This window comes from Emydura macquarii, unplaced genomic scaffold (assembly GCF_026122565.2).
Source record: "Emydura macquarii macquarii isolate MOO-44397 ecotype Brisbane River unplaced genomic scaffold, CSIRO-AGI_Emac_v2 contig_1170, whole genome shotgun sequence".
Taxonomy (NCBI): Eukaryota; Metazoa; Chordata; order Testudines; family Chelidae; genus Emydura; species Emydura macquarii.
Window position 1 is genome coordinate 1,462,135 of NW_027131307.1, and position 26,020 is coordinate 1,488,154.

General features: G+C 44.1%; 1 protein-coding gene across 4 annotated transcripts in view; it reads left to right on the forward strand.

Moving 5' to 3' along the window:
• The first annotated feature begins 471 nt into the window (after nucleotides 1-471).
• Nucleotides 472-26,020, forward strand: part of CEP250 (centrosomal protein 250) — a 133,091-nt gene continuing 107,542 nt past the window's right edge. For 3 of the 4 annotated variants that reach the window (XM_067546872.1, XM_067546874.1, XM_067546876.1), the window contains exons 1-6: nucleotides 472-528; nucleotides 1,380-1,565; nucleotides 5,949-6,005; nucleotides 6,746-6,828; nucleotides 8,095-8,260; nucleotides 9,652-9,758. In XM_067546872.1, the coding sequence (XP_067402973.1) occupies nucleotides 493-528; nucleotides 1,380-1,565; nucleotides 5,949-6,005; nucleotides 6,746-6,828; nucleotides 8,095-8,260; nucleotides 9,652-9,758 (635 nt within the window). In that variant the 5' untranslated portion in view covers nucleotides 472-492. Of the gene's footprint in view, nucleotides 529-683; nucleotides 1,222-1,379; nucleotides 1,566-5,948; nucleotides 6,006-6,745; nucleotides 6,829-8,094; nucleotides 8,261-9,651; nucleotides 9,759-26,020 lie in introns of those variants that run through there. The other variant, XM_067546873.1, reaches the window with a different exon arrangement.

Consider the following 26,020-nt stretch of genomic DNA (forward strand, 5'->3'; position numbering starts at 1 on the left):
TCATGCCTGACCAACCTGATTGCCTTATTTGAAGAGGTGACTGGCTCTGTGGATATGGGGAAAGCGGTGGAAGTGATATACCTTGACTTTAGCAAAGCTTTTGATAGTCTCCTATATTATTGTTGCCAGCAAATTAAAGAAGCATTGGTTGGATGAATAGACTATAAGATGGATAGAAACCTGGCTGGATTGGGCTCAAAGGGTAGTGATCAATGGCTCTATGTCTAGCTGGCAGTCGGTAACAAGCAGAGTGCCCCATGGGTCGGTCCTGGGGCGGTTTTGTTCAACATCTTCATTAATGATCTGGAGGATGGGGTAGATTGCACCCTCAGCAAGTTTGCAGATGACACTAAGCTAGGGGGAGTGGTAGATACCCTGGAGGGCAGGGATAGGATATAGAGTGACCTAGACAAATTGGCAGACTGGGTCAAAAGAAATCTGAGGAGGTTCAGCAACGACAAGTGCAGTCCTGCAGGAGGAGGGAAGACTCCCATGCACAGCTACAGACATCAGCACGCCAGAATTCAGGTGTTGAATTCAATTCGGGGGCAGGGAGACGCGAGGGAACACCATTGCTGCGGAATTGGCCCCCGCTGTGTGGCGCGCATCGCCTGCACGCTATCTTCGGGCCCGCTCACTGCTGTTTACGCGACTCAGCCCCCTCGGCTGGAGGGGGGAGCGTGTTGGCGTCGGCCTGTTAATGGGGCGGCCAGGGCCAGGCGCGCGCTCCGCGGGTGACTGCTAGCTTCCTGCTGACTAGCGGCCCGCGTCGGCCCTGACCAGCTCGTCTAAGGAGTGCTAACAGGGCCCGGCCGGGCCTGGGGGCGGGGCGCGGCGCGGCGCGGCGGGTGACAGAGGGAAACGCGCTGCCCGCGCTCGGCTCTTTCGCTCCCTCAAGTGCCCCGCCACAAAAGGGCCCCGGGTGGGGGCTGCAGTTTGCAGCAGGCCGGGTCGGGGAGGAGGCTGCACTTGGGGCTGCCTCCTGCTCCTAGAGTGTCCGTGCTGTGCACTAAAGTCTGGAACCGGCTCCGGATTCAGGGACCGGCTCTCCGGGGCCCACGGCTGCTTCGCTCGGACTGCACTGGCCTCGCTGCCTGCAGGCCGCCGGTGCCGTTCGCTCAGTTCCAGCGCGGCTCTTGCTAGTGTCCCAGCCGGACCTGATGTGCGGGCAGAGCTAATTCGTTTCAGGCTTCTTCAGCCTCCTCCCTGCCTCTGCTAGCGGTAGGTTTCTAACTTACTGAAGGGAGTGGGACATTCTCCTCGTCCTGTATTCGCAGTCCTGTATCCTGGGGATTTCCTTCCCTCCCTGCCCCGCTCGGGCTTGTCCTAGCTCCCAGGATAATTAGACAAGACTGGTTTGTGTGTTCTTTGATCCTCAGATGGAGGCAGGAGACCAGGAGATGAGCAGTATGAAACTGCAAACGTTCCAGTTACTACCTGAGGAGCAGGTAGTGGCACTACGTCAACAGATGGTGGAAAGCCAGGCATCCTATCAACGCAAGCTGCAGAGCTCTCAGGAGGCACAGTATAGGCAGGCGGTGCTTGTGCAGAAGCTGCAAGCAAAGGTAAAGCAAAAGTACATCCATGAGCATCCAAACAGGGAGGCAGTGGGTCAGGCGTGAAGGGCATTGGCAGAGATGTGAGAAGACCAGGAGTAGAAGAGTATGGGGTTTTGTGAGTCCAGAATGAGAACAAAGCATCACTATAACTGACAGCTAGTTTCCTTCTGCAGCCTTTTTACATGTGCAGAGGTGCTTTTAAAAAAAAAAAAAAAAAAAAAAAAAAGAGAGAGAGGCAAAAAGTAGGATAGAGAAAGGAAAACATAGCAGAAAAGGGACAAGGGGAAGAAATTAAAACAAAATCACTAAGTAGGAAAAGGAAGTAGGAACCAACCTAGAGGGAAAGCAGAGCAGGAAAAATGTGCCCCAGAATCTTTTGTGATGGCAGCCCTGACGCTTGCTTGAAAGCCTCTCTGTAGCCAGTCCATGAATTTTGCAGCATTTGAGAATGACTTCCACAAACCTGTCATTCTGGAGGATAGGAAGGCATCTATTGTAGGGATGGGTGAAGCAGGCAAAGTGGACAGTGAGTGTGCATAGGTGGTAGATAGTGGCACATTCAGACTATCATCACCATTGAGTACCCTCACTTAAAAAAAAAAAAAAAAAAAAGTGTGCCTAATTTTTAAATTGAATTTGTCTGGCTTCAACTTCTAGCCATTAGTGGTTTTTGTGTCTTTCTCTGCTTGATTAAAGAACCTTTTCAGTACCTGGTATTGTCTCCCCATGAAGGTAATCAAGGGAATGCAGGTGATTTTCAGAGCGGGGGAGCTCCGTGAGAGAGCGATCAGAGAAGAGCAGTGCTTGGGGAGGGCTAGGGCAAGTTACCAGCCCTTTTGGTGTGTGGGAAAGCTGAACCAGTGCTGCAAATCAAAGTAGGTGAAGGTGAGGAGACAGGCAGCTGAAGGCTGTCATCAGTGTGGAAGTTATAGTCACTGGGATCAGTGTGGGAGATTGTGAGAAGAGAGAGAGAGCCAGAAGTTGAAATCAGAAAGACAGGCTGATGAGGAGGAGTTGCATGGATGGTAGATGACAGCAACATGGAGGGGGAGAGGAGAGAAGAGTCAGATGCAGGGCTGTTCAAAAGAGGAGGAAGAGTGGGAAGGGCAAGGAGAAGGGGCTGTAAGTGGCAGGAAAAGGAGAGGAGAAGCCCAGCACCCTCCCTATGGTCTGATCTGGGAATAGGGAAGGGTTTGAAAAGGAGAGGGCTCCATAAAACAGGGCAGCTCCAGAGGCTGTGTCAGATGGAGGGACCCAGGTGTCTGGGAGCCAGGAGCTGGAGGGAGTGAGATGAAGAAGCCATAGATGCTTGAGATTTTTTTGAAGATGGAGTGGGCATTCCAAAGACATCAAGAGGAGGGAAAATGGAAGGATGGGGACAAATGTGAGATTAGGAACGGTAGTAGTGGGTGGCAGAGATGCTGGTGGGATGGAGGGAAGGCAGGGCTGTTAGAGTAAATGTCACCAGAGGTGAGGAGGTGGGCATGGGGTCTGGATTTGTGCTAGTGGGATGAGAGGGAAGATTGGGGTGGAGAAGGGCAGAGGAGTAGGTAGAGCTTTTGGAGCTGTAGAGTGGTGTAGGTAATGGAGCCAGCAGTGGAACAATGAACAGAATTGTCGTGTAGTTAAAAAAGGCAAGATGGCATATCTAGTCTTTTTTAACAACTTAACAACTTGAACTTCCCATTCAGTCCATTACTTGGTGGGTATTTAGGGCTGGAGGTAAAATGTTCAATTCCATAATCTGGTGTGAATGTCTTAAAATCGATACAAACAAATTGAGGCCATTGTCAGCCCTCTCTCTTTTAGGGATACCTGATGTCATGGAAAAGATCACGCAGCTTCTCTTTTAGAGTCAAATCGAGCAGAGCTTTATTTTGACAGACACACACACAGAGCTATGGCCATATGGAAGCCCAGACAGCACGTCCCTGTGCTGATCTCTGGAACTTCGCCTTGGTACAAAATACAAATAGCTTATATAGGTTTTTTTAAGATTCCTTTTTACACACAGATCGTATAGTGGAGTATTTGATACTCAACAGGTCATTTACCACACCTGGGGTACTTATAACACACAGTGGGGGTCTCACGGTCCTAGCATGTCCCGGTAATTCTTTGGTGCCAGTGAGTCCCGAGTCATATACAGTCACTTGTTATTTACTTGACAGGGTATGGCTTGGTGCAGTTACAAAGGTAGTTAACGTCTTACAACATAGACCAACAATTTTTGCATTCTATTGTCGTTCTAAAACATCCTGCCTGAATTTAGCCTGCCTGAATTTCAGTCTATGGCATCCTGTCTGTAATTTTTTGATTCCACACTGATATGACAAATTTAGCTATAAATTATAAGATGGTCTGCTTTGATGTGGTTTTCTGTAGTTGAGCTTCCTCTGGATAACTTGTATTTTTGCAGGATCTGGCAATCCCATCTTCTGAGAGAGATTCTTTCTGTAATTGGTATTCTGCTTTATTCAGTTTCAGTCCACTGTCTTTAGCAGTCTGCAGAATTCTAGGAACCTGACATGTGTCCTTGCTCTGGGGCACTTTGCATGAGAATATAATCTGTGAACACTTTAATACATTAATTGCTCTTACCCTGTTCTGTGTGCTGCTGATATGAAAACGCTTATGCTATTGAAATTAATAACTAAGAGGAAGCTACTAGGTGGAAGGTTAAACATGGAAATTGTTTACAGCCACCACTCCGACTGACTGATAGCTCAGAAATGAAAGAATTTAGACTGTGAACTCTTCAGGGCAGATTTCTAAGAATTTATGTCTTGTATGCTTGGATAGCATCTAGCACGTTATGGGCATTATCATATGACACTAATAATAACAAAGAAGTGAGAAGTGCATTTCCTCCAGATAGTCCAGGAGGGTTTCTGTCTATTGTCTCATCACACTTTTGACAACTCCTCTCCCACATAATTTGACTTTTTCCAGTAGGAATGTTTGTTGTACATTGGAAATTGTGTAGGTTGCTGTTCAGGGGTCTCTGTGTTTTTAAGACCGTTTTCTTAACTTTTTCAATAATATTTTGCAGTATTTCTTTTCTGTTGCTCTCTTTCTCCCTCCTCCTTCCACCCCCCCCCCTTTTTTTTTTCTCTATTGTGTGCCCTTTCTCTGACTATGTGGCTAGATTGGTTTACTTCTGTATTGTTAATTCCATATAGGTGACTAGCATCAAATAAGTTAGTGTGTTGTATTAGGTTTGTGTGACGAAGTGGAGGTATTTTTGGGGGTTTCTCTGAGTGTGGTATGTGTGTCTCAGTTTCCCCCCCCATATGTTTGTTTTTGAGTGATGGAACCTGGGCTTGTAATCACTGCAGAGGCCACCGGAGGGTGGAAGGGGCTTCCCCAGCCACGTGTCTGCCGGCCAGGCCCCTTCGTCCCCCTGAGTCAGCCAGCGGGGACAGGTTGAGGCAAGTGAGGACCAGGAGGAGTGGGCACCTTGCCTGGGAAGGAGACAAAGGACTGGGGGGGGTGAGGGGGCATCTCTGGGGGTGGCTGGGGGAAGAAGGCAGTCCCCATGGGGGTCTGGCAGAGGGGAGCCCCGAGGATGGGGCTCTCCAGGTGGTTACTGCTGTAACTGCTAGTTAAGGCTGATAGAAAGTCTTTCTACGCTGTGAACCTGAGAACTAATAAACCCGTCTGACTTTCACGTTGGCTGTGAATCGCTTCTGACTGCAATGCGGGTGCATAGCCCTTTTGGCGTGGAGAAACTCCCTGGGACCCATCCAAGGGAGGAGTTCCAGGCGGAGCAGTGCTGAACATTGCGGGGCCAGAGTCAGGAGGATGCGGGCGGGCGTGTGGAGACCCAAGAGGCAGACTCCGAAGCACTAGAGTCCTGACTGGCTGCATCTGAGTGGTTTAAGGGCACAATCCCTGTGGGACTCTGTCACAGTTTGCTGTGGTTGGGATCTGTAGGTTTGCTTTGTGTACTTTCTGCAGGTTGTTATTTCTATATATAATATTGTTGAGATTTTATAGGGGTTTTGTGGTCAGTGGTTTTTCTAGGTTTTGGGATGGTTTGTTACCTATCAGCTGAGCTAACTATAGCTTGGTAGGTAGGTGGGCATTATTTCACTGCTATCCAGTTCTCTCCTTCTCCCCTCAATCTCATCATTGCCTTTGAGTGAGTTGAATGTGTTCTGGGTAAGGAGCCCATCTTCATCCTTTCTTTAAGGATCAGTAAAGTGAGTGAGTCTCTTTCATGTGATTAGCAATTTCTTGCTGATCACGTTAATGTTACTGGGGAATCTACTGTGCACAGACATAGAGCTTTGGGTGGGCAGGGATTTGTTAGAATAGGCTAGGGCTTGTGGTGCTGGTATTGTTGCATGCATCAGTGGCTCATATTGACTCTCCCTGTCTGTCCAGGTGCTGCAGTACCGGAGTTGGTGTCAGGAGCTGCAACAGCAGCTGGAAATAGGAGGGGTGAGTTGTGCAGGCAGCTGATTGAAGACAATCGGTGTAGAGCTAGTTAATGTTGATATAAGATCTAAAAAGCTCAAACAGAGGGAAATATGTTTCTATTGGCACTAGAATTTAAAAGATCCTCTCTCTTTCCTTTCAGTATCTTGTTACATCTCTGCTACCAGAGTAGCTCCTTGAGGTACCATTTCCAAAAATCCTACCAAGCAGAGCGTTACTTTTATAAAGGAACAGTTAGGTTAAACATGGTTGTATAATGTTGTTTTGAGTCCCTCACTCCACCGCCTCGTGGGCTGAGCTGGCTGATTTAGCTCTGCTGTCTCTGAATAGGAATTGGTCACAATATAGACCTTTTGAGGGATATGGCATTTAGATGTTCAACATATGGCTCACTCTGGCTATTTCTCCTGCTTAATGGAGAGCAAAATTAGAAGGCAAGAGGGCAAGAACTGGAGAGTGCACATTCCTGGGCCCCAAGCCTAAGTGAGCATTCCTGTCCAACAGCATGTGATCCTGGGACAGGCTAGTTAGTTGTGCACTGCACAAAGAAACAGAAATTGTAAGGAACGTGGAGCCACACTCAGACTGTCTCTCACTGTGTTCAGTCATTGCATTATTGTGCCATGGTAGAAGCCACAAAATCTGTGGTGCTGAGAGATCAGAGGGAAGAGGAATGGATGTTTAACTGGGGAGAACGAGGAACACAAAGACGTTTGGTTAAGTCCTCTGCCTCTCTCTTTAAGGGACCCCTTTCACACAGGTGGGAAGCCAAGGAGGAGCACAGCCTGGAGAAGGCACTGGTCCAGTTGGAGGAGGAGCAGCAGAGGTAAGAGAAAAAACAATATTACTCTGGGTTTTCTGGATATCCCAGAATGGTGTGTGGAGAAATGGTAAAACCCCAGCTGTGCTACTTGCTCAACCTGGGTGTACAACTGGGCAGATAACCCTGAAGGGAGAAATATTATTCTGAATCCATTGTGTGGTGCCATAAGTGTGGCCAGCATAGTGTGAAATGGTGCCAAATGAATAACAAGCCGTAACTTCAGACTGAAAATCAAGCCTATTATCTTGAGTGCTTTGTGGAGTGGGTGTAGTTTGTTCTATTCAAGCTCCTATGCTGTGTCCAACACTGTTGTCTGGATACTTTGCAGTAGTTCATTTGGCTATATGACTAGCCTCTATCACATTCTCTTCTTTCCTTTTCCTCGTCCTATACCCAGGGAAAACATCGTGTTTGGATTTGAAAAAAAAACCCCACCTTTATATTTGTGTGTTGTTTTGTGTACTCTTGGTGAGGGTAGGTGGGAGTAATGTGCCTGACCCCAGGAGTGGAAATAGTTGAGGCCTGTGGTGGTTTTTGGATCCTATGGGGATTCATTCCACAATCTTAAACTGACATCCAAGAAAGTTCTGTCCCGGTGTAAGTGATCTTTACCCTTGTGTTGAATAATTCCATTGCATCAGAGGGGCTGAGTTATTGACTGCAGTCCTCATTCTAGTTTGGAGCACAAGGGTGGGGGTGGTTCTAGGAGGAGATGAGGGCAAGGATGTTGACAGGGGCAGAGTAATAGAAAGCTTTGCAGGCACAAAGAAACTTGAATGTTGTGCAGAAGCCACTCCAGAGATGGAGTTGGAGGGAGAGATCATCAGAGCAGGAATACAGAATGGTGTTTGTGGCAGCAGAATTTTATAGTAACTGAAATGTGGAGAGAGGAGAAGGATGCAGTTATTGAGACAAGAAATTGAGAGTGTGGATTTGTATCTTGGCAGCAGGGATAGAGAGGAAAGGGTGAATTTTGCAGATGGGAAAGTGAGGGCATAGTGTGGCTAAGCACTGGATGTGAGGGGCAAGAAGAGAGGAGTGAACAATGAGAAGGGGCTCAGGAGATCTTGTAGGGAGGTCATCCCACCACTCAGCCTGGAGAGAAAGTCACAGTCGGTGAACTCTGGGAATCCAACTGCATGGTGGTAGCTGAGGGACTCCAAGAGAGTAGCCCCAGGGATATTACTCTCTGATTGCAAGGTGATTTCATAGTTGCAACTCTGGTGATATTTATTGGGCATGCTCATCACTGTTCTCTCCCCTCCCCAGATGTGAGAATCTAGCCGAAGTGAACACCCTGCTCCGGGAACACCTTGGCAAGGCAAATGAAGTGAATACAGCCCTTAGAGAGGATGTGGAAAAACTGACAGCTGATTGGACAAGGGCTCGGAATGAACTGGAGCTCAAGGGGAGTGAATGGCGCACTGAACGTGAGGTAGGGTTGTGGTGGGGAGCAGTGAACAAAATGCAAGACAGAGGAGTGATAAACAATGAAATTCTCTCTCTTTCCTCCATCCAGACCATTTGTGGAAGTTATTGCAGGTTTGGGTATGGATTGATGTTGTCTAGCAGAGTTGAAGGAATCGGATTGTATTGGTGGAAGATGTTGATGAGGCAAGGTTGTGCTGCTGGGTGGGGACAAATGTTAGTGAGCGCATTATGCATGCTGGGACTTGGGGGACACTAGTAGCTGAGCCATATCTGTGCTGGACACTGAGTCCAGTTACACAGGGTTATTGCCTTTACGCTGGGAGAATGTGCTGGATCAGTAGCTTTATAGACTGCAGGACTATCTATCTGCAGAACTGGGGAAGCCCTGGCTGTAGCATTGCAGGCTTCACTCCTGCCAGCATGCCTCACCCCTGACTCAGAGGGACTTGTTTCTGTCCTGTGTCCTGTTGATAAATTGTATAGTCAGTTGCTTAATCACATTTTCATTCATTTTTTGGCCTAGAGTATATTTCATAATCAATGTCAGGCAGGTTTATTAATACAGTACAGAAAAAAGGTTCTACCCAATACCAGTCTCTGAAGAGCAGTCCCATGCAGCGATGTTACATTCATCTTATGCAGAAGGTGTGCTCCCCAAGTTACACATTTCAACCGGCATTATATTCCTGATTTTATAAGTTACACATCTCATTACACATGACTAAAATCCAACCCATCAGTTTGTCTCCGTTCCCTCACTTGTGATTTGTTCCTTCCTTATCTTTGTTTTGGATACTAGCATTCCAATACTGATCCATGAAGATACTTCTCTAGTTTTATATGAAGACGTGGAATTGAATGTATTTTGATTTTGACAAGTTTTGTGTCTGCTTATGAAAAATGTTTACTTCAACAAATGCAAGGAGTTATGGAATACTTAGCATAAGTGAACAGGATTATGGGATAATCCAGTTTAGGCTATATCACTGTTACAATATTGGTGCTTCATGCTATTGATGCTTAATACATATTATTAATATGGTATAAATATATATGCTAGCCAGCATATGTATTAGTCAGTATTCTTCAAGACTGACTGTTGGACATCTCCCCAGCATGAGACTGCATTGTAAAGTGATTATTTTGTTAATTTTCATGGTGGCTGAGGTTAGGACCTGTTGTTAGTTGCGCACAGGTGTTGGTCCTAGAAAGGATGCTCAGAGTAGGTGGCCCATTCAATCCTTGGCCTTTCTCCTGGAGCTGCTATCAAAGAAGATCTTTGTATCTGAGGTGGTGACTCTTTCCCTTCTGGGAGAAAAGGGCACTTTGTGTGGTGTGCATAGGACCAGCACCATGTGGCTGAGCTGCTATTTGCTTTTGTCTCTGCACATTTAGTTTTTTGATGGGTACTTGAGGTGTGAACATGATCGACTTCTCAGTCTGTGGCGGCAGGTGGTGACCTTCCGCCGTTGCTTCCTGGAGATGAAGACTGCAACTGACAGGTGAGCAAGAATATGCCCTCAAGCTTTTGAGGGGAAAAAAGGGTGCTTCCCAGCACACTTTGTTCAGAGCCCCGATAGTACTGGGTGTATGTTAAAGGACCCAGTGTTCCCTTTGACAGCTGGAGATGAAGGAAATAACTGTCTTGTTATGATATTCTCCTTGGAAGTCCTGGGTTGCCTTAGGAATCCTATTCTCTGGGCTGGCATGTATGGGGTCCCAAGCAGAGGCGGGTGGGGATGGGTTAGGTTGCCAGGGCTATGGAGGGTCCCTGGAGGAATGAACTTGACAGTGGTGGGGTTTTGTCATATTTTCAAATGGCCTCATTAAAAAGTCAAGCTGCTCACTTTAAAAAATGCCTAAAGTTCTGTTGTTCAGTGATAACTGAAGGGTCTGGCCTTGATTTTTCCAAAGGGCCTATGTGAGTTAGGCACCCAACTCCCAGTGAAAGTCAATGGAAGTTGGGCATCTAATTCTCTTAGGCACCTTTGAAAATGGCTTCCAGAAGATGGGCATGATTAGTGCAGCTTCCACTTCTTTCCCCACCTCCTTTGTCATATCTCATCCTTCCTCTGTTTCTTTAACAGAATCGTGAAGGTTAGAGATAGGAAAGATGCATTGGGTTAGTCTAATTCATAATCTTTGGCTGCTGCGGACTTGTTCATCTCCATCTGTTTTTCTAGTACTCTTCGCCTTTTATAGCGGTAAATATCTCTGTTGGTGGGCTTCCGCAGCCTCACTTGGGATACTATATGAAAGATGAGGACGAGGTTCGCTTAAATATCCTTGGAACCAAATGCTCGGTTTGGGTGCCCTAGAGCTGGGTGATGTAAGCATACCAAGGAGAGTGGAGCCACGTTAACTCTAATCCATCTGGCCTCATACACTGTGAACAGGAAGGATGACAGGATAGGATGCTGCAGAACCCCGTAGGAGAGAGCCCACAGGGCAGAAGAGCAGTCATCTCAATCTTCTGGGATCTTTCACAAAGAAAGAAAAGGAGCCATTAAAATGACTCCACTGACCCTTGTGCAAATAATACCTGATGGTCAAAAGCATGGAAGGCAAGTGGGAAAGAATCAGTGCAGGAACTTTGTCCTCATCCATTGCAACGTGGACATCACTGCTCAAAACAACCAGTGCAGTTCTGTCCCATGCCTGAGAAGTGACTGAGGGGAAATACCATATTTCCCCATGTATAAGACACTCCCATGTATAAGACGCACCTTAATTTTGGGGCCCAAAATTTGAAAATAAATGTATTACGGTACATCACCGGTAAGTACCACTGTATAAGACGCACCCAGTTTTTAGACCCCAAATTTTTCAAAAAAAGGTGCGTCTTATACATGGGGAAATACGGTATGTCTGAGGACATCAGGTACTGCCAGAATTACTCAGCCACAACAAACTCTTTCCCAAAAGAGGAAGATGGGTCCTAGGTTGATAAGTGGTAGCACTGTCAATACTGATATATAAGGGGGATTGATAGCATTGATTCTGTGGTGATAAGAGTCACATAAACAGCAAGTTTCTACATAGAGAAAAGAAAGTCAGTATGCTGGCCTTCCTCAGCCAGAAAGTGTGTGGGTCTAACTTCCAGGACGTACCTGGAATAAGTTACAGTACCTCCAGAATCACAGTTGGCTATAAGAGCTAAAACTCAGGCAGAGAAAATTTTGCATTTGTTACCTTAAGATGTTGCTTTGTCACTGTGAAAACAAAGTAATGTAATTTCTTCATGGTGGGCAAATTTCTACTTTGTCTGAGGGGAGACAGCCTAGCTACTATGCTTTAGTCAGACACAAGTTATTTAAATATCCTGTGTTATACAGAAGGTGAGACTAGATGATGTAATGGTCCCATCTGGTCTTAAACTCTGTGAAGCAAGAATAACTTGCCTACCTGACAACTGGAATTGCTTTACTAAGTAGGACTTTGCAAACAGTTTGGAATCTCCATCCTTAGAGGTTTTTAAGGATTGGCTTGACAAAGCCCTGGCTGGGATGATTTAGTTGGGGTTGGTCCTGCTTTGAGCAGGGGGTTGGCCTAGATGACCTCCTGAGGTCCCTTCCAACCCTAATCTTCTATGATTCTGTGACACCATGGTGGAGACTTGATAACCTCAATGTTCTGCATACCCATGGTATAAGAATTTTTAATTCTTTTTTTGTCAGTCAGTCTCTGCAATGGACTTCTGCCACGAGTGCTGCATCCATCTATCTTTCCCTGCTCCCCAGTTCCGTATGTCACTGGAAGTCTGTAAACCGTGGAGGCCTATGAGAGTGAGACTTTGGACAAAGGCATTTAGAAGCACTGAATTAATAGCTGAGGACAAAAGAAAATGATAAAATTCCACAAGGCCATTAATAGAGTAACTTGAGGTCTTCAGAGCCATGTGGAAATTGACAGGTTCCATTTACATCCAAGGATAAAATAGTTTTATTGGCCCAACTGTAAAGGTGTGTCAGCCCTCAAAGTGTAGAAAGGGATGGTCAGTCCATGAAAAGATGTAATCTCCACTCCCAATTCAAACACCAGATCTAGAGCATGGCCAGCTATAAATGCTGAGCCAAACACCACTTGGGACAGCTCCAAGAGTTTCATGGTCCTCAGTGCAATGCAACCTGTATGGAGCTACTAAAAGGTGGGTGCATAACTGGTTGGAAAACCATTCCCAGAGAGTGGTTTACAGTCAAGCTGAAAGGACATATGAAGTGGAGTCCCACACAGAGCGGTCCTGGGTCTGGTTCTGTTCAATATCTTCATCAGTGATTTAAATAATGGCATAGAGAGCACACTTACGATATCAAGCTGGTAGGGGTTGCAAATGCTTTGCGGGATAGGATTAAAATTCAAAATGATTTGGACAAACTGGAGAAATGGACTGAAGTAAATAGGATGAAAATTCAGTAAGAACAAATGCAAAGTACTTCACTTGGGAAGGAACAAGCAATTGCACACATACAAAATAGGAGATGACTGCCTAGGGAGGAATACTGCGGAAAGTGATCTGGGGGTTCTAGTGGATCAGAAGCTAAATATGAGTCAACAGTGTAATACATCCCAGAATGATGTTTGCTTTTTTGCAACGATATCAGGAGGAGTGTTGTAAGCAAAGCACGAAAAGTAATTCTTCCACTTAATTCCGTGCTGATATGGCCTCAATTGAAGTATTGTGTCTGGTTCTGGTCGCCACATTTTAGGAAAGGTGTGAACAAATTAGAGAAAGTCCAGAGAAGAGCAACAAAAATGATTAAAGATCTAGAAAACATGACCTGTGAGGAAGAATTTAAAAAATTGGGTTTGTTTAGTCTGGAGAAGAGAACACTGAAGAGGGGACATAACAATTTTCAAGTACATAAAAGGTTGTTACAAGGAGGAGGGCGGTAAATTGTTCTCATTAACCTTTGAGGATAGGACAAGAAGCAATGGGCTTAAATTGTAGCAAAAGTGGTTTAGGTTGGACATTGGGAAAAACTTCCTAACTATCAGGGTAGCTAAGCATTGGAATAAATTGCCTATGTAGGTTGTGGAGGTTTTTAAGAGCAGGTTAGACCATCACCTATCAGGGTGGGTCTAGATAATAGTCCTGCCAGGAGTGCCAAGGGCTGGACTAGATAACTCGAGGTCCCTTCTGGTCCTATAATTCTATACGATTCTATGGTAGCCATGATATCCTGAACTAATCTAATAAAAATATGGATGCTGAAGTGACAGAGAATAGTGACTCCAATGTCACTGCAGAAAGAGGAATCCAGTAAGCTCAGCCAGGGATTCTGGTGCTGCATGTGATCTATATTTTAATATTATATCCAAAAACGATGTTAAAGAACATGAAGGCTTGAATGCCAAGGACTCCAAAGATAGTTGTCTGTGCAACCTCAGTTCAACCCCCTAGTGCGTATTGTGACAGGGGCTACCCGGGGGTAGTAGAAGGACGCTATGTTAGCCTAAGAATGACCAAGGCCCTGTTCCCCCAGCAGCTGCCCAAGGTTTCCTTCAGGCTGATTAGGGCCAGCTGAGGCCAGGGTCAGCTGAAACCAGTTAGGGTCAGCTGAGGCCAGGATCAGCTGAGACCAATTAAGGGCTGCCTGGGAGCCAATAAAAGCTCCCTGCCAGGCAGGCAGGGTGCTCTTGGAGTCTGGAGAGTTGGAGTTTTAGAGAACTGCGAGTGGCAGGAACCAGAGAAAAGCAGGGGTTTGCCCGTTGGAATGGCTACTTAGTCCCGACGAAAACCAGGGTAGGGAATCAGCCCAGAGAGAAGACTTATATAGTGCCTTATAGCAGCAGCCAGACACTGCTGTCAGCCAGGGTCTCTGGGCTGGTGTCTGAAGAAGAGGGCGGGCTCGGTCACCCCCTACTCCGACTGCCCCTGGACCAACCAGATAGGGAGAGGCTAATCTGGAGAAGAGGTTTTTTTTCCTTCTCCCCGGCCTTAGAACCTAAGGTCCCGAGGGCACTGCTTGGCCTGCGAAGGCCTGAAGGAAGACGGGGCAGAAGCGAGATGGCCACCATCTTAAGACTGGTGGGAGCCCCGGACGGCCATTTTGTGCCCACCGCACTGAAAAAGCGCTCGGCCCATGGGAGCACGAAGGCCACCCTACCACAGTATGCATTATGATACAGTCTTTAATGACATTATTGCATACTATTTTTCGCAAAGGACCCCAATGTTATGCAGTCCACGGGATGGTCAGTGCTCTGGGAATGAGTCAGGAGATGTGTAGTAAAGGAGGTTGGTAGGACCCCTGCATCATTTGTTGCAGAAGTTGAAGGTGTGTAGTGAATGCGGCGGGGGGGGGGCTGCAGGAAGAGAATGAAGAGTTTCACGGTTGACAGTCGAATGCTATCCTGGGCAAATGGATTCTATCCTTGCTTCTTCCACAGAATTCCTGTGTGATTCTGTGAAAGTCCCAAATCAGGCTTTTCACAGGTGGTCAATAATTGTGTGTTCCTTATTTTGTGGGCACCCAATTTCAGACACTGGGGGGGTTGATTTGCAGAAATGCTGAGAACTCCTGGCTGTAGCTAAAGTCAATAGGAGCTGTGCTTGCAACATACAAAATGCTGTAAAATTATGAAAAATCAGGCTTTAGGCATCTCAGGTTGGGTACCCCAAATTAGCTGATAGTTTTGTCCTTAATCTCTGTGCCTCACTTCAACTATAAAATGGGGACAATACCACGTCACCTCACAGAGGTGGACCAAAAGTCAATTAATTAATGTTTGTAAATCACCAAAGTAATAACGGTGAGAGCACTGAGGGGGAAATTAGTAATTCTATGTTCACTGCAGGGTTTGGATGCTTTGCAGTAAATGCATAGGCCTCTCAGTGAATAGTGAGGATAAAAATCTTAAATGGCTATCCATTCAGTGAGCATGGGCCATCTGTATGTGGAGGAGGAGTATGTAATCGTAGTTAGACTATAGTAATTCATACATTCAAGGGGGTTGAATTAAAGTTTGCACAGGCAATCATAATTCAGACATTTCCTAATTTTTAAGTGCTTGACTTTTCAACCTTAATGTTCTTTTAATTTATTTTTGTATATGTAATTTCTTAGTTTCTGAAAAAGCAAACTGCAAAGAGAGAAATTCTGTCATATTGACACCCCTTTGGATCACCAGTGGAGTTGGAATCTTTAGATCCACTGCATAGACCTCTACCACTTGAGCTAATGGAGTAACTGGCAAGAACAATAGGTTTTCATTCTTTGAACACTAGACGATGGTAAGGTGCACATTTTGCCAGGGATTTCACAGATATTTGCTGACAGCAGAAGACTTGTGAGACTCTGGAAGAATGTGTTTCATTCCAGGCTCTGGAAGGAAATGTTCTGCAGTGGGTAAAGGTCCTTCTGACTGTGTCTCTTCCAGCATGTCCTTGTGCCAGGCCACTGTCCCTTCTCTCCCATTCTCCACTCACCCTTGCTTCTCATCCTCATCCCAGCCTCCTTGACCAGCCAGTCCTAGTCTCTCCAGGCTTCTCATTCACATTTGAATCTTCCTGCCCTCCCTGTGGCTCCTAGTTCCAGTCTCCCCTTTGGCTTCATGCCCCCAGGCTTCTTGTCAAGACAATCCCAACCGTCCATAATCCTCACCTCAACTTCTTGTCAGATTCATCTTCCATCTTACCCCCCTATTTGCAGTCCCTCTCCTTGCCTTGTCATTCTCACTCCCACCACCCTCCAAGCTCCCAGGTCTATTCTTTCTAACTAGGTTCCTTGTCCAGATCTACTCCCTCCACTCGACTCCCCGTCTATTCCAGCAGGCTCAGCTCCTCACCCCACTGCATTCCAGTCTAGTCAGGCTACTTCCACCTTATACCCTGTGCTTCCATGCTGTCTGGGGACAGGCTGGGGGAGAACTGAGCGCACAAGAAAGACTGTCTTCCTGCTCCTAGTTCCTGTTCCCAGCACCATAGTGGACCCCAGCAACAGGGAGCCATAATTGCATGGAAAGACCTGCCCAGTCACTGCAGCTCTTGGCTGAAGCATGCTCAATACAGATAGAATCTTCTGGGAATTTAGCTGCCAAACTCTAACAGTCTCTGAGCGAGTAGAAACTGGGTTTTTTTCCCCCCAAAGGCTTATAACTTGCTTACATTTGGGTAGCTTTTTGCTAGGAAAGTAAAAGGCACGTCTTTGACCCCAGGGCAACTTCCTGCTAAATTCTAAGATCTTGCTGCATAGCATGGAGGTTCTAGAGCTTCTCTGCAGAACAGCTGTATGATTTTTTTTTTTTTAACATGGGCAAAACATTTTTAACTTAATTTTGTACTCCGAAACCTCTGAACCCTTTTTCATGTAATATATTGTAGAAAAAGTCAGCTTGAGACAGACACCTGGATAGAAAATTTCAACCCAAATTGTTAAAGTTAGGCAAAGTTTATAAGCAAATTCAGTGACAAAAAACATTGGTAATGCTGTGTTAAGGTTGCACAGTGGTATCTAATAACCTTCCAAACATCAAATTCAGCAAACCTCAAACTTATGAAAACAAGGAAATACAGAGATAAGGTACATGCCCACACAACCTTAACTCTGCCCCTGTGGAGCTGGCAATAGACACTGGGAGTTACCTGCATGCATTGTAGCTGCATTCATTATGTTAGGCATAGATGTATTGAATTGTGGAGGGATTAGCTGGAACAATTTGGAAGAGCAGTGCCCCTCTGGAGGAGTGTGAGCCCCTCTCCTTGGCCACTCTCTGTAATCAAAGGAAAGAAGTGTGTGTGTTCCTTGGGAGATCCAGTATGTCTCATTTCATAGAATCCTAGGGCTAGAAGGGACTGCAAGAATTATCTAGCATAATTTGCTGCCAAGCTGCAGTATTTGTTGTGTCTAAACCATCCAAGACAGGTTTGTGGAACCTATTCAGCCTCTGTTTGAAAGACTCCAGTGAAGGAGCTTCCACAATCTCCCTAGGCAGTCTGCTCCATTGTACTACTGTTCTTACAGATAGGAAGTTTTTCCCTGAGATTTAATCTAAATTTGCCATGCTGTGGTTTGAACCCATTGCCTCTTGTCCTGTCCTCTGTGGCAAGAGAACAACTTTTCTCCATCTTTTTTATGGTAGCCTTTCAATTACTTGAAGACTGCTATCATGTCCTCCCTTAATTTCCTCTTTTCCAAATTAAACATGCCCAGTTCCTTCATCCTTTGCTCATTTGTCTTGCATTCCATCCCTTGATCATCTTTGTTGCTCACCTCTAGATTCTTTCCAGTTTCTCTACATCCTTTCTATACATTGGTTACCAAAATTGGACACAGTACTCTAGTTGAGGTCTAACGAGTGCTGAGCAGAGCAGTACTATCATTTCTCATGACTTGCATGCTATGCCTCTGTTCATGCAACCTAAAATTGCATTTGCTGCTGTTTGTTTTTAAAAACAAAACAAAAAAAAATTGCATTGCTGACTTCTCCTGAGGTTGTGATCCACCACAACTCCCAGATACTTTGGTGCTGCTGCCATCCAGTTATCCCCCATTCTGTATTTGTGCATTTGGTTTTTCTTCCCTAAGTGTAGCACCTTACATTTGTCTTTGTTGCATTTTATTTTGTTGTCTATAGCCCAGTTTTGTGATTTATCAAGATCCCTCTGAATTTTAGCTCTATCCTCCAAAGTGTTGGCAGCCCCTCCAGCTTTGTGTCTTCTGCAAATTTGATCAGTATGCTATCCAAGTCATTAATAAAAATGTTAAAAAACACTGACCCAGAACAGTTCCCTGTGGAACCCCACTTGAGACCTTCCTCTGGTTCCATTAATAATTACTCTTTGTTTAGAGTTCTTTAACCAATTATGTATTCATCTAATAGTAGTTCCGCCAAGCTTGTATTTCTCCAGCTTACTCATCAGAATGTCATGTGGGACTGTGTCAAAAGCCTTGCTGAAGTCCAAGTATACTATATCCACTGCATTTCCCCTCTCCATCAAACCAGTTACCCTGTTAGTTTCAGCACAACATTGTGTAGGTTATGGTAATGGTTGGGCACAGGGGTCTTCTTGCCATAGAGATTGTCAGCAGTTAGGTAGGAGATAAGTGTGCTCTGTGAGTGTAATGAAGGGTACAGTACATGAAAGTATAGTATTAGATGGCATTTGTGTGCATAATTCATAGGTTCTAAAGCCAGAAAGGACCATTGTGATTATCTAGTCTGAATTCCTGTATAACACAGGCCAGAGAACTTTCTCAAAACAATTCTTAGAGCATATATTTTAGAAGAACATCCAGTCTTGATTTTAAAAATTGTCAGTGATGGAGAATCCACCATGACCCTTGGCAGATTGTTCCAGGGGTTAATTACCCTCACTGTTAAAAAGTACACCTTATTTCCAGTCTGAATTTGTCTAGCTTCAATTTCCAGCCATGGGATTGTGTATACCTTTCTCTGCTAGATTCAAGAGCCCATTATTAAATATTTGTTCCCTATTTAGATACTTATAGTCTATAATCATTGAAAGGGACCTCAGGAGGTCATCTAGTCCAACCCCCTGCTCAAAAAAGGACCAACCCCAACTAAATCATCTCAGCCAGGGCTTTGTCAAGCTACACCTTAAAAACCTTTAAAGAGGTAATCAGGTCACCCCTTCTCTTTGTTAGACTATTAAAGAGCCCAGTCTATTTAGTTTATCACTATAATACATGTTTTTCTAATCTTTTAATCATTCTTGTGGCTCTTTTTTTGAACCGTCTCAAATTTATCAACATCCTACTTGAATAGTGGGCACTAGAACTGGACATAATCTTCCAGCAGCAGTCACACTAGTGCCAAATATAGAGGTAAAATAATCTCTCTACTAGAGATTTCCCTGCATATGCATCCCAGGATCACATTGGATCTTTTAGACAGAGCATCACAGTGGGCCCTCCTGTTCAGCTGATTGTCCACCATAACTCCTATATCTTTTTTCTGAGTCACTGCTTCCCAGGGTAGTCCCACATACTATAAGTATGGCCTAATTCTTTGTTTCCAGATATGTTTCCATTTAGCTGTATCAAAACATATCTTGTTTGCTTGTGCCCAGTTTACCAAGCAATCCAGATAGCTCTGGATCAGTGACCTGTTATCACTGTTTATTTACCACTTCCCCCAATTTTTGTGTCATCTGCAAACTTTATCAGTGGTGATTTTGTTTTCTTCCAGGTTATAGATAAAGATGCTAAATAGTGTAGGGCTGAGAACCGCTCCCACTGGGGTCCTGCTGGAAACTGACCCACTCGATGATTCATTTTGAGACCTATCAGCCAACATTTAATGTGTGCCATGTTAATTTTATGTTTGCACTGTTGTTGTAGCCATGTTGGTCCCAGGATATTAGAGACGCTGGGGGGGTGGGGTGAGAGATCTTTTATTGGACCAAGTTTTGTTGGTGAAAGAGACATGCTTTTGAGTTTATACAGCGCACTTCTTCAGGTCTGGGAAAGATACTCAGAATACCGCTGCTAAATACAAGGTGGAACAGATAGTTTAGCATAACTAGTTAACACAAGAGCTAATAAGAGACAGTTCAAGGTGAACTGACCAGTTAGCATCTCTGCAGTCATAAGACAAAAAAAGGGGGGGGGGGGGATGAGAGGGTTACAGATATTGTAAGAAGTCAAATTCATTCTTTATTAAATTCATGATTTATTTTACTATCTAGCAAAATTATGAATTTAAGCTCCCAGGCTTGTCTTTTGAAGGTGTTGTGCAGATTTCCTTTTGAGGGCGAGGACTGAGGGGTCAGATATGGAGTGATTACTTTGTGAAAAGTATTCACCCATGGGTTATATGGTGTTTTGTCTTTTCTCATTTTTCTGTATGAGCTCATTCAAGAGCGTAGCGCTTGTCTTGTTTCACCCACATAGTTGTTGGGGCACTTAGTGCACGTGATGAGGAACTCCAGTGTTGAGTGTCATGTGTAGAACTCATGGATCTTGAAAGGAGTATTATGGGGGGGTATTGATCATTGTAGCAGTGGATATATGTCTGCAGGTTTTGCATCTGTTGTTCTGACAGGGTCTGGTGCCTTTTTGAATTGGTGAGCCCTGGTCTCTGGGAAGCTTGCTTCTGATGATGAGCTTGGTGAGGTTGGGGGCTGTTGGAGGCCAGAAGTGGGGGTTCAAGAAACATTTCTTTCAGGATGTAGTTCCCACTGAGTATGGGTTATATTGTTTAACGAAATCCTGTACCAGTGTGGAGAGGTAGGTGACAAGTACGGATGTGTGGTCAGGGTGGTCGTCATCCCCATCCTCCACCCGTCTTGAAGCAGGTTATCTTGGGGATTTGGTTGACCCATTCCATGATATTTTCTACTTCTCTGGTGGAGAGTCCTGGTTTGGTGAAGGCAGTTTTAAGTGTGCTAAGGAGTATATCCTAGACTTCTCCTCAGAGTACATTCTATGCTATGAGAGTGCCTGGCTGTAGATAACGGATTTCTTGGCATGTTTGGGGTGGTTACTGGGTCTGTGAAGGTAGGTTTGGTGATGCGTAGGTTTCTTGTATATAGTTGTCTGTAAGGTTCTGTTGTTGAAGCTGATTGTGGTATCTAGGAAGTTGATGCTGGTATGGGAGTGTTGTAGATACAGTTTGATCGATGGGTGGTGGTTGAAGTTGTGTTGGAAATCTATGAGGGAGTCTAGCTCATCTGTCCAGAAGAAGAAAATATCATTGATGTATCTTAAGTATGTCATTGGTTTCATGCTGCATTTTTTTCCAGAAATTCTTCCTCAAGGTGGCCAATGAAGGGATTGGCATTTTGGGGAGCCATCGGTACCATGGCTGTTCCCAAAGTTTGGACAATGTGTTTGTTGTTTTGAATGTAAAATTGTTTGGGTGAGGGTGAAATGGATGAGTTTGGTGATGTGTTTGGGTGGATATCTGAGTGTCTATTGTCTTGTAGGTATTTGAGGCAAGCAATGATGCAGTCATTGTAGGGATGTTGGTGTATAGGGAGGTGACATCCCACTCGCAAGGATGGTGGTTCTGAGGGAGTGGGTCACACTTCTGGGGAAGTGGAACTATATGTGAAAGAAAGCACAGAGCCAAGTGTAGAAAAAATCTTAAATAAATACAACTCTCTCAAAGAATCTCTATGGGTAGACATTCCATATGTGAATAATAAGAGTATAACAGTATGTATATACTACCAACCACCTGACCAGGATGGTGACGGTGAATGTGAAATGCTCAGGGAGATTAAAGAAGCTACAGAAACAGAACATCCAGTAGTAATGAGGGATTTTAATTATTCCCATATTGACTAGGTACATATCACCTCAGGATGGGATGCAGAGAGAAAACTTCTGGACATCATAAATGACTGCTTCTTGGAGCAGCTAGTCCTGGAACCCACAAGGGGAGAGGCAAATCTTGATTTAGTCCTAAGTGGAGCACAGGATCTGGTCCAAGAAGTGAATATAGCTGAACCGCTTCATAATAGCAACCATAATGTATTAAATTTAACCCCTTGGGGGGGAAATACCACAGAAGAACACCACAGTGGCATTTAACTTCAAAAAGGGGAACTGCATGCAAATGAGAGAGCTAGTTAAACGGATATTAAAAAGAATAATCACAAGTGAAATGCTTGCAAGTTGCATGGCAACTATTTAAAAACACCATAATAGAGGCTCAAACTAAATGTGTATCCCACATCAAAAAAATCAGTAAAAGGACAGTCAGAGGTGGGCAAAAAGTCATCCTTTTAAAAATTGGAAGTCAAATCAGACTGAGGAAAATATAAAGGAGCATAAACTCTGGCAAGTCAAGTGAAAAAATATAATTAGGCAGGTCAAAAAGGAATTTGAAGAGCAATCAGCAAAAGACCCAAAAACTAACAGCAAAAATTTTAATAAGTACATCAGAAGCAGGAAGCCTGGCCAAACTATCAGTGGGGCCACTGGACAATCCAGGTGCTAAAGGAGCATGACAAAGACATGGGCATCGCAAAGAAGTGAAATGAATGGTTTGCGTACATTTTTACTGCAGAGGATGAGAGAGAGATTTCTACACATGAGCCATTCTTTTTAGGTGACAGACCTGAGGAGCTGTACCAGACTGAGGTGTCAGTAGAGGAGGTATTTGAATGAACTGATAAACACTAATAAATCACCAGAACCAGATGGTATTCACTCAACAGATCCAAAGGAACTCAAATATGAAACTGCAGAACTACTAACTGTGGTGTCCTATCACTTAAAGCAGCCTCTGTGCCAGATGAGTGGAGGATGGCTAATATAACATCAATTTTTACAAAAAGCTCTAGAGGCAATCCTGGCAATTACAGGCCACTAAGCCTAACTTCAGTATCTGGCAAATTGGTTGAAACTAGTATAAAGAACAGAATTATCAGACACTTAAATGAACAGTTTGTTGAGGACAGGTCAACATGGCTTTTGTAAAGGGAAATCTTAACTCAGCAGTCTACTAAAATTCTTTGAAGGCGTCAACAAGCATGTGGACAAGGGTGGTTCAGTGGATAGAGTGTACGTGGACTTTCAGAAAGCCTTTGACAAGGTCCCACACCAAAGTCTCTTAAGCAAAGTAAGCAGTCATGGGATAAGAGGGAATGTCCTCTTATGGATAAGTAACTGGTAAAAAGATAGAAAACAATAGGTAGGAAGAAATGGTCAGTTTTCACAATGGAGAGAGAGAGAGAAATAGTGGGATCCCTCAAGGATCTGTACTGGGACCTGTGCGATTCATCACAAAACATAAGAACGGCCATACTGGGTTAGACTGATGGTTCATCTAGCCCAGTATCCTGTCTTCTGAGAATGGCCAATGGTAGGTGCTTCAGAGGAAATGAACAGAATAGGTTCTCATCAAGTGATCCATCCCATCACCCATTCCCAGCTTCTGGAAAACTGCAGTCCATGCCCATCTGGCTAATAGCCATTAATGGACCTATCCTCCATAAACTTACCTAGTTTTTTTTTTTTAAACCCATTATAGTCTGATGATCTGAAAAAGGGGTGAACAGTGAGGTGGCAAAATTTGCAGATGATAGTTATTCAAAATAATTAAGTACAAAGCTGACTGTGAAGAGTTACAAAGGGAGCTCACTAACTGGGTGACTGGGCAAAAAAATGGCAGATGAAATTCAATGTTGCGTGCAAAGTATTGCACACTGGAAAACATAATCCTGACTATACGTACAAAATAACGGAGTCTAAATGATCTGTTACCACTCAGGAAAGAGATCTTAGTCATTGTGGATAGCTGTCTGAAAACATCTGTTCAATATGTAGCAGCAGTCAAAAAATATATCAGACTGTTAAGAATCATTAGGAAACGAATAGACAGAAAATATTATAATGCCACAGTATAAATTCATGGTACATCCACACCTTGAATACTGCATAGAGTTCTGTTTGCCCCATCTTAAGTTAGGTATATTAGAATTGGAAAAGATGCAGAAAAGGGCAAGAAAAATGATGAGGGGTATGGAACAGCTTCCATATGAGGAGAGATTAAGAAAACTGGCACTGTTCATCTTAGAAAAGTGACAATTGTGGGGATAGGATGGAGATCTATAAAATCATGACTGGTGTGGGGAAAGTGAATAAGGAAGTGTTATTTACCCCATTGTGTGACAAGAACCAGGGGTCACCCAATTAAATTAATAGGCAGCAGGTTTAAAACAAGATAGTCAGGAATGTAACCACATGTTCTGAGTGTCATTAAACCTCTGAGTTCCAGAAGCTGGGAGTGGATGACTCGATAATTAACCTGTTTTGTTCATTCCCTCTGAAGCATCTGGCATTAGTCACTGTTGGAAGACAGGATACCAGGCTAGATGCTCTATTGGTCTGACTCATTATGGCCATTCTTATGTTCTTAATGTTGCAGAGTTTCTGGCAGAAGTCAGTTGTGTCCTGTGGGAAGCTGGCCATCTGTGTGCTGAGTGATTTGAGGGTGCTTTCTGACGAGTCCTGATATTCCTTCAGTAAGAGTGCCATGGTCAGATATGATGGGTCTTCCTGGGTTCTCTTGTTTGTGTATATTGGGAAGAATGTAGAAGGTCTTTGGGGTGGATTCGTGTGGGATGAAGTTGTAGAATTTCTTTTGGCGTTTAGGGAAGGATTTGATGACATCCTTACATTCCTGGGTGAATTATGGTGTCTGGGGTCTTCTTTGAGTTAGGTGGCATCGAAGAGTTGTCTTTTGTGCTTGTCAGTGTAGTTGTCATGGTTAAGGATTACAATAGCACCCTCTTTGTCTGCTGGTTTGATAGCTCTCTGGTGGTTGGATTTCAGGAACTGTGTAGCTGTTCTCTCGGCTGCAGAGAGATTGTGATGGCTGTGAAGTTTAAGGATTTCACACTCAGTTGTTTTCGTGATACAATCAATGTAATGATCAAATATGTGGTTTTGTCTGCTGTGGGATGTCCAGTCAGATGATTTTTTTTTTTCTTATGAGTGTTGGTGTGAACATGGTAGTTCTGGATGGTGTTGTCATTGCTGTGAAAGAATTCTTCTAGTTTTCTGCATGTTAGTATGGTATCAGATTCTGTAGTGGGGCAGAAGTTCTGTCCTTTGGCGAGTACAGATAGTTTGGCTCTGCTTGGGGATCGCCTTGTTAAAATGATTCTGTGATAGTGTGTAATGTCCATGTGGTGGGTCCTAGTGCCGTGGTTTCTCCCAGAGATGGTGTTCTGTGGTTGTGGAGTTGTTGCAGTTGGTTCCACTTTGCATTTAATTGTTGGATGGCTGTCATCTGGCTTTTTGGTAGTTATTTATGGTTTCTAGCATGATCTGGTGAGATTCCTGGTATCTTAATTTTATGTCATTCTAGTTTTTTAATAAAAATTTCATGTGGTACCAAGTCAAATGCCTGAGGAAGGTCTAAGCATATTACATCAACACCATTACCTTTATCAACCAAACTTGTAATCTCATTGTACAAAAAAGAATATAAAGTTAGTTTGACAGGATCGATTTTTTTTCCATAAACACGTTGATTTGCAGTAATTACATGACCCTACTTTAATTCTTTATCAATTGAGTCCTGTTAGCAGCAGCTCCATTATCTTGCCCAGGATCTGTGTCAGGCTGACAGGCCTATAATTACTAGCACATCATTAGCACATCATTAGCTTTCTTCTGGAACTTCCCCAGTGCTCTCAGGCTTACTGGAAATCAACATTAATGGTCCAGCAAGCTCCTCAGCCAGCTCTTTTAAAACTCTTGGATGCAAGTTCTATGCACCTGCTGATTTAAAAATGTCTAAGTTTAGTAGCTTATGTTTAACATTCTCCAGACATACCAGTGGAATGGAAAGAGTGTTATCATCACCATGTGATGAGACTTCATCATCTGTTTCTTCCCCCCCTTGCCCCTCCCAGAATTGTTTAATGAACCTTCTGCCTTTTATGCTTTGTTGTTGCTAATTCTACCATTTCCATCTAGTAATGGACAAATACCATTGTCAGGATTCTTTTTGTTCCTAATATATTTTTAAAACTCCTTATTGTCCTTAACTGTGCTTGCCACGGATTTCTCCGTGTGTCCCTTTGTTTTCCTTATCAGTTTTTATTCATTTATATTCATTACTTATCAAGTTATCCTTTCTTTAATTTGATATATTCTTTTTCAGAAAAAAATTTATAGCTGCCTTCGCTTTCCCCCAAACCAGATTGGTTTGTTAATCAGCACAACCTTCATTAATCATTAATATTTTAGTTCTGTGATCAGTTCCTCTTTAGCTGTTCGAACAAGGTCTAATAAAGAATTCCCTTGTGTTGGTTGTGATACTTTTTGAGTTAGGAAAATGA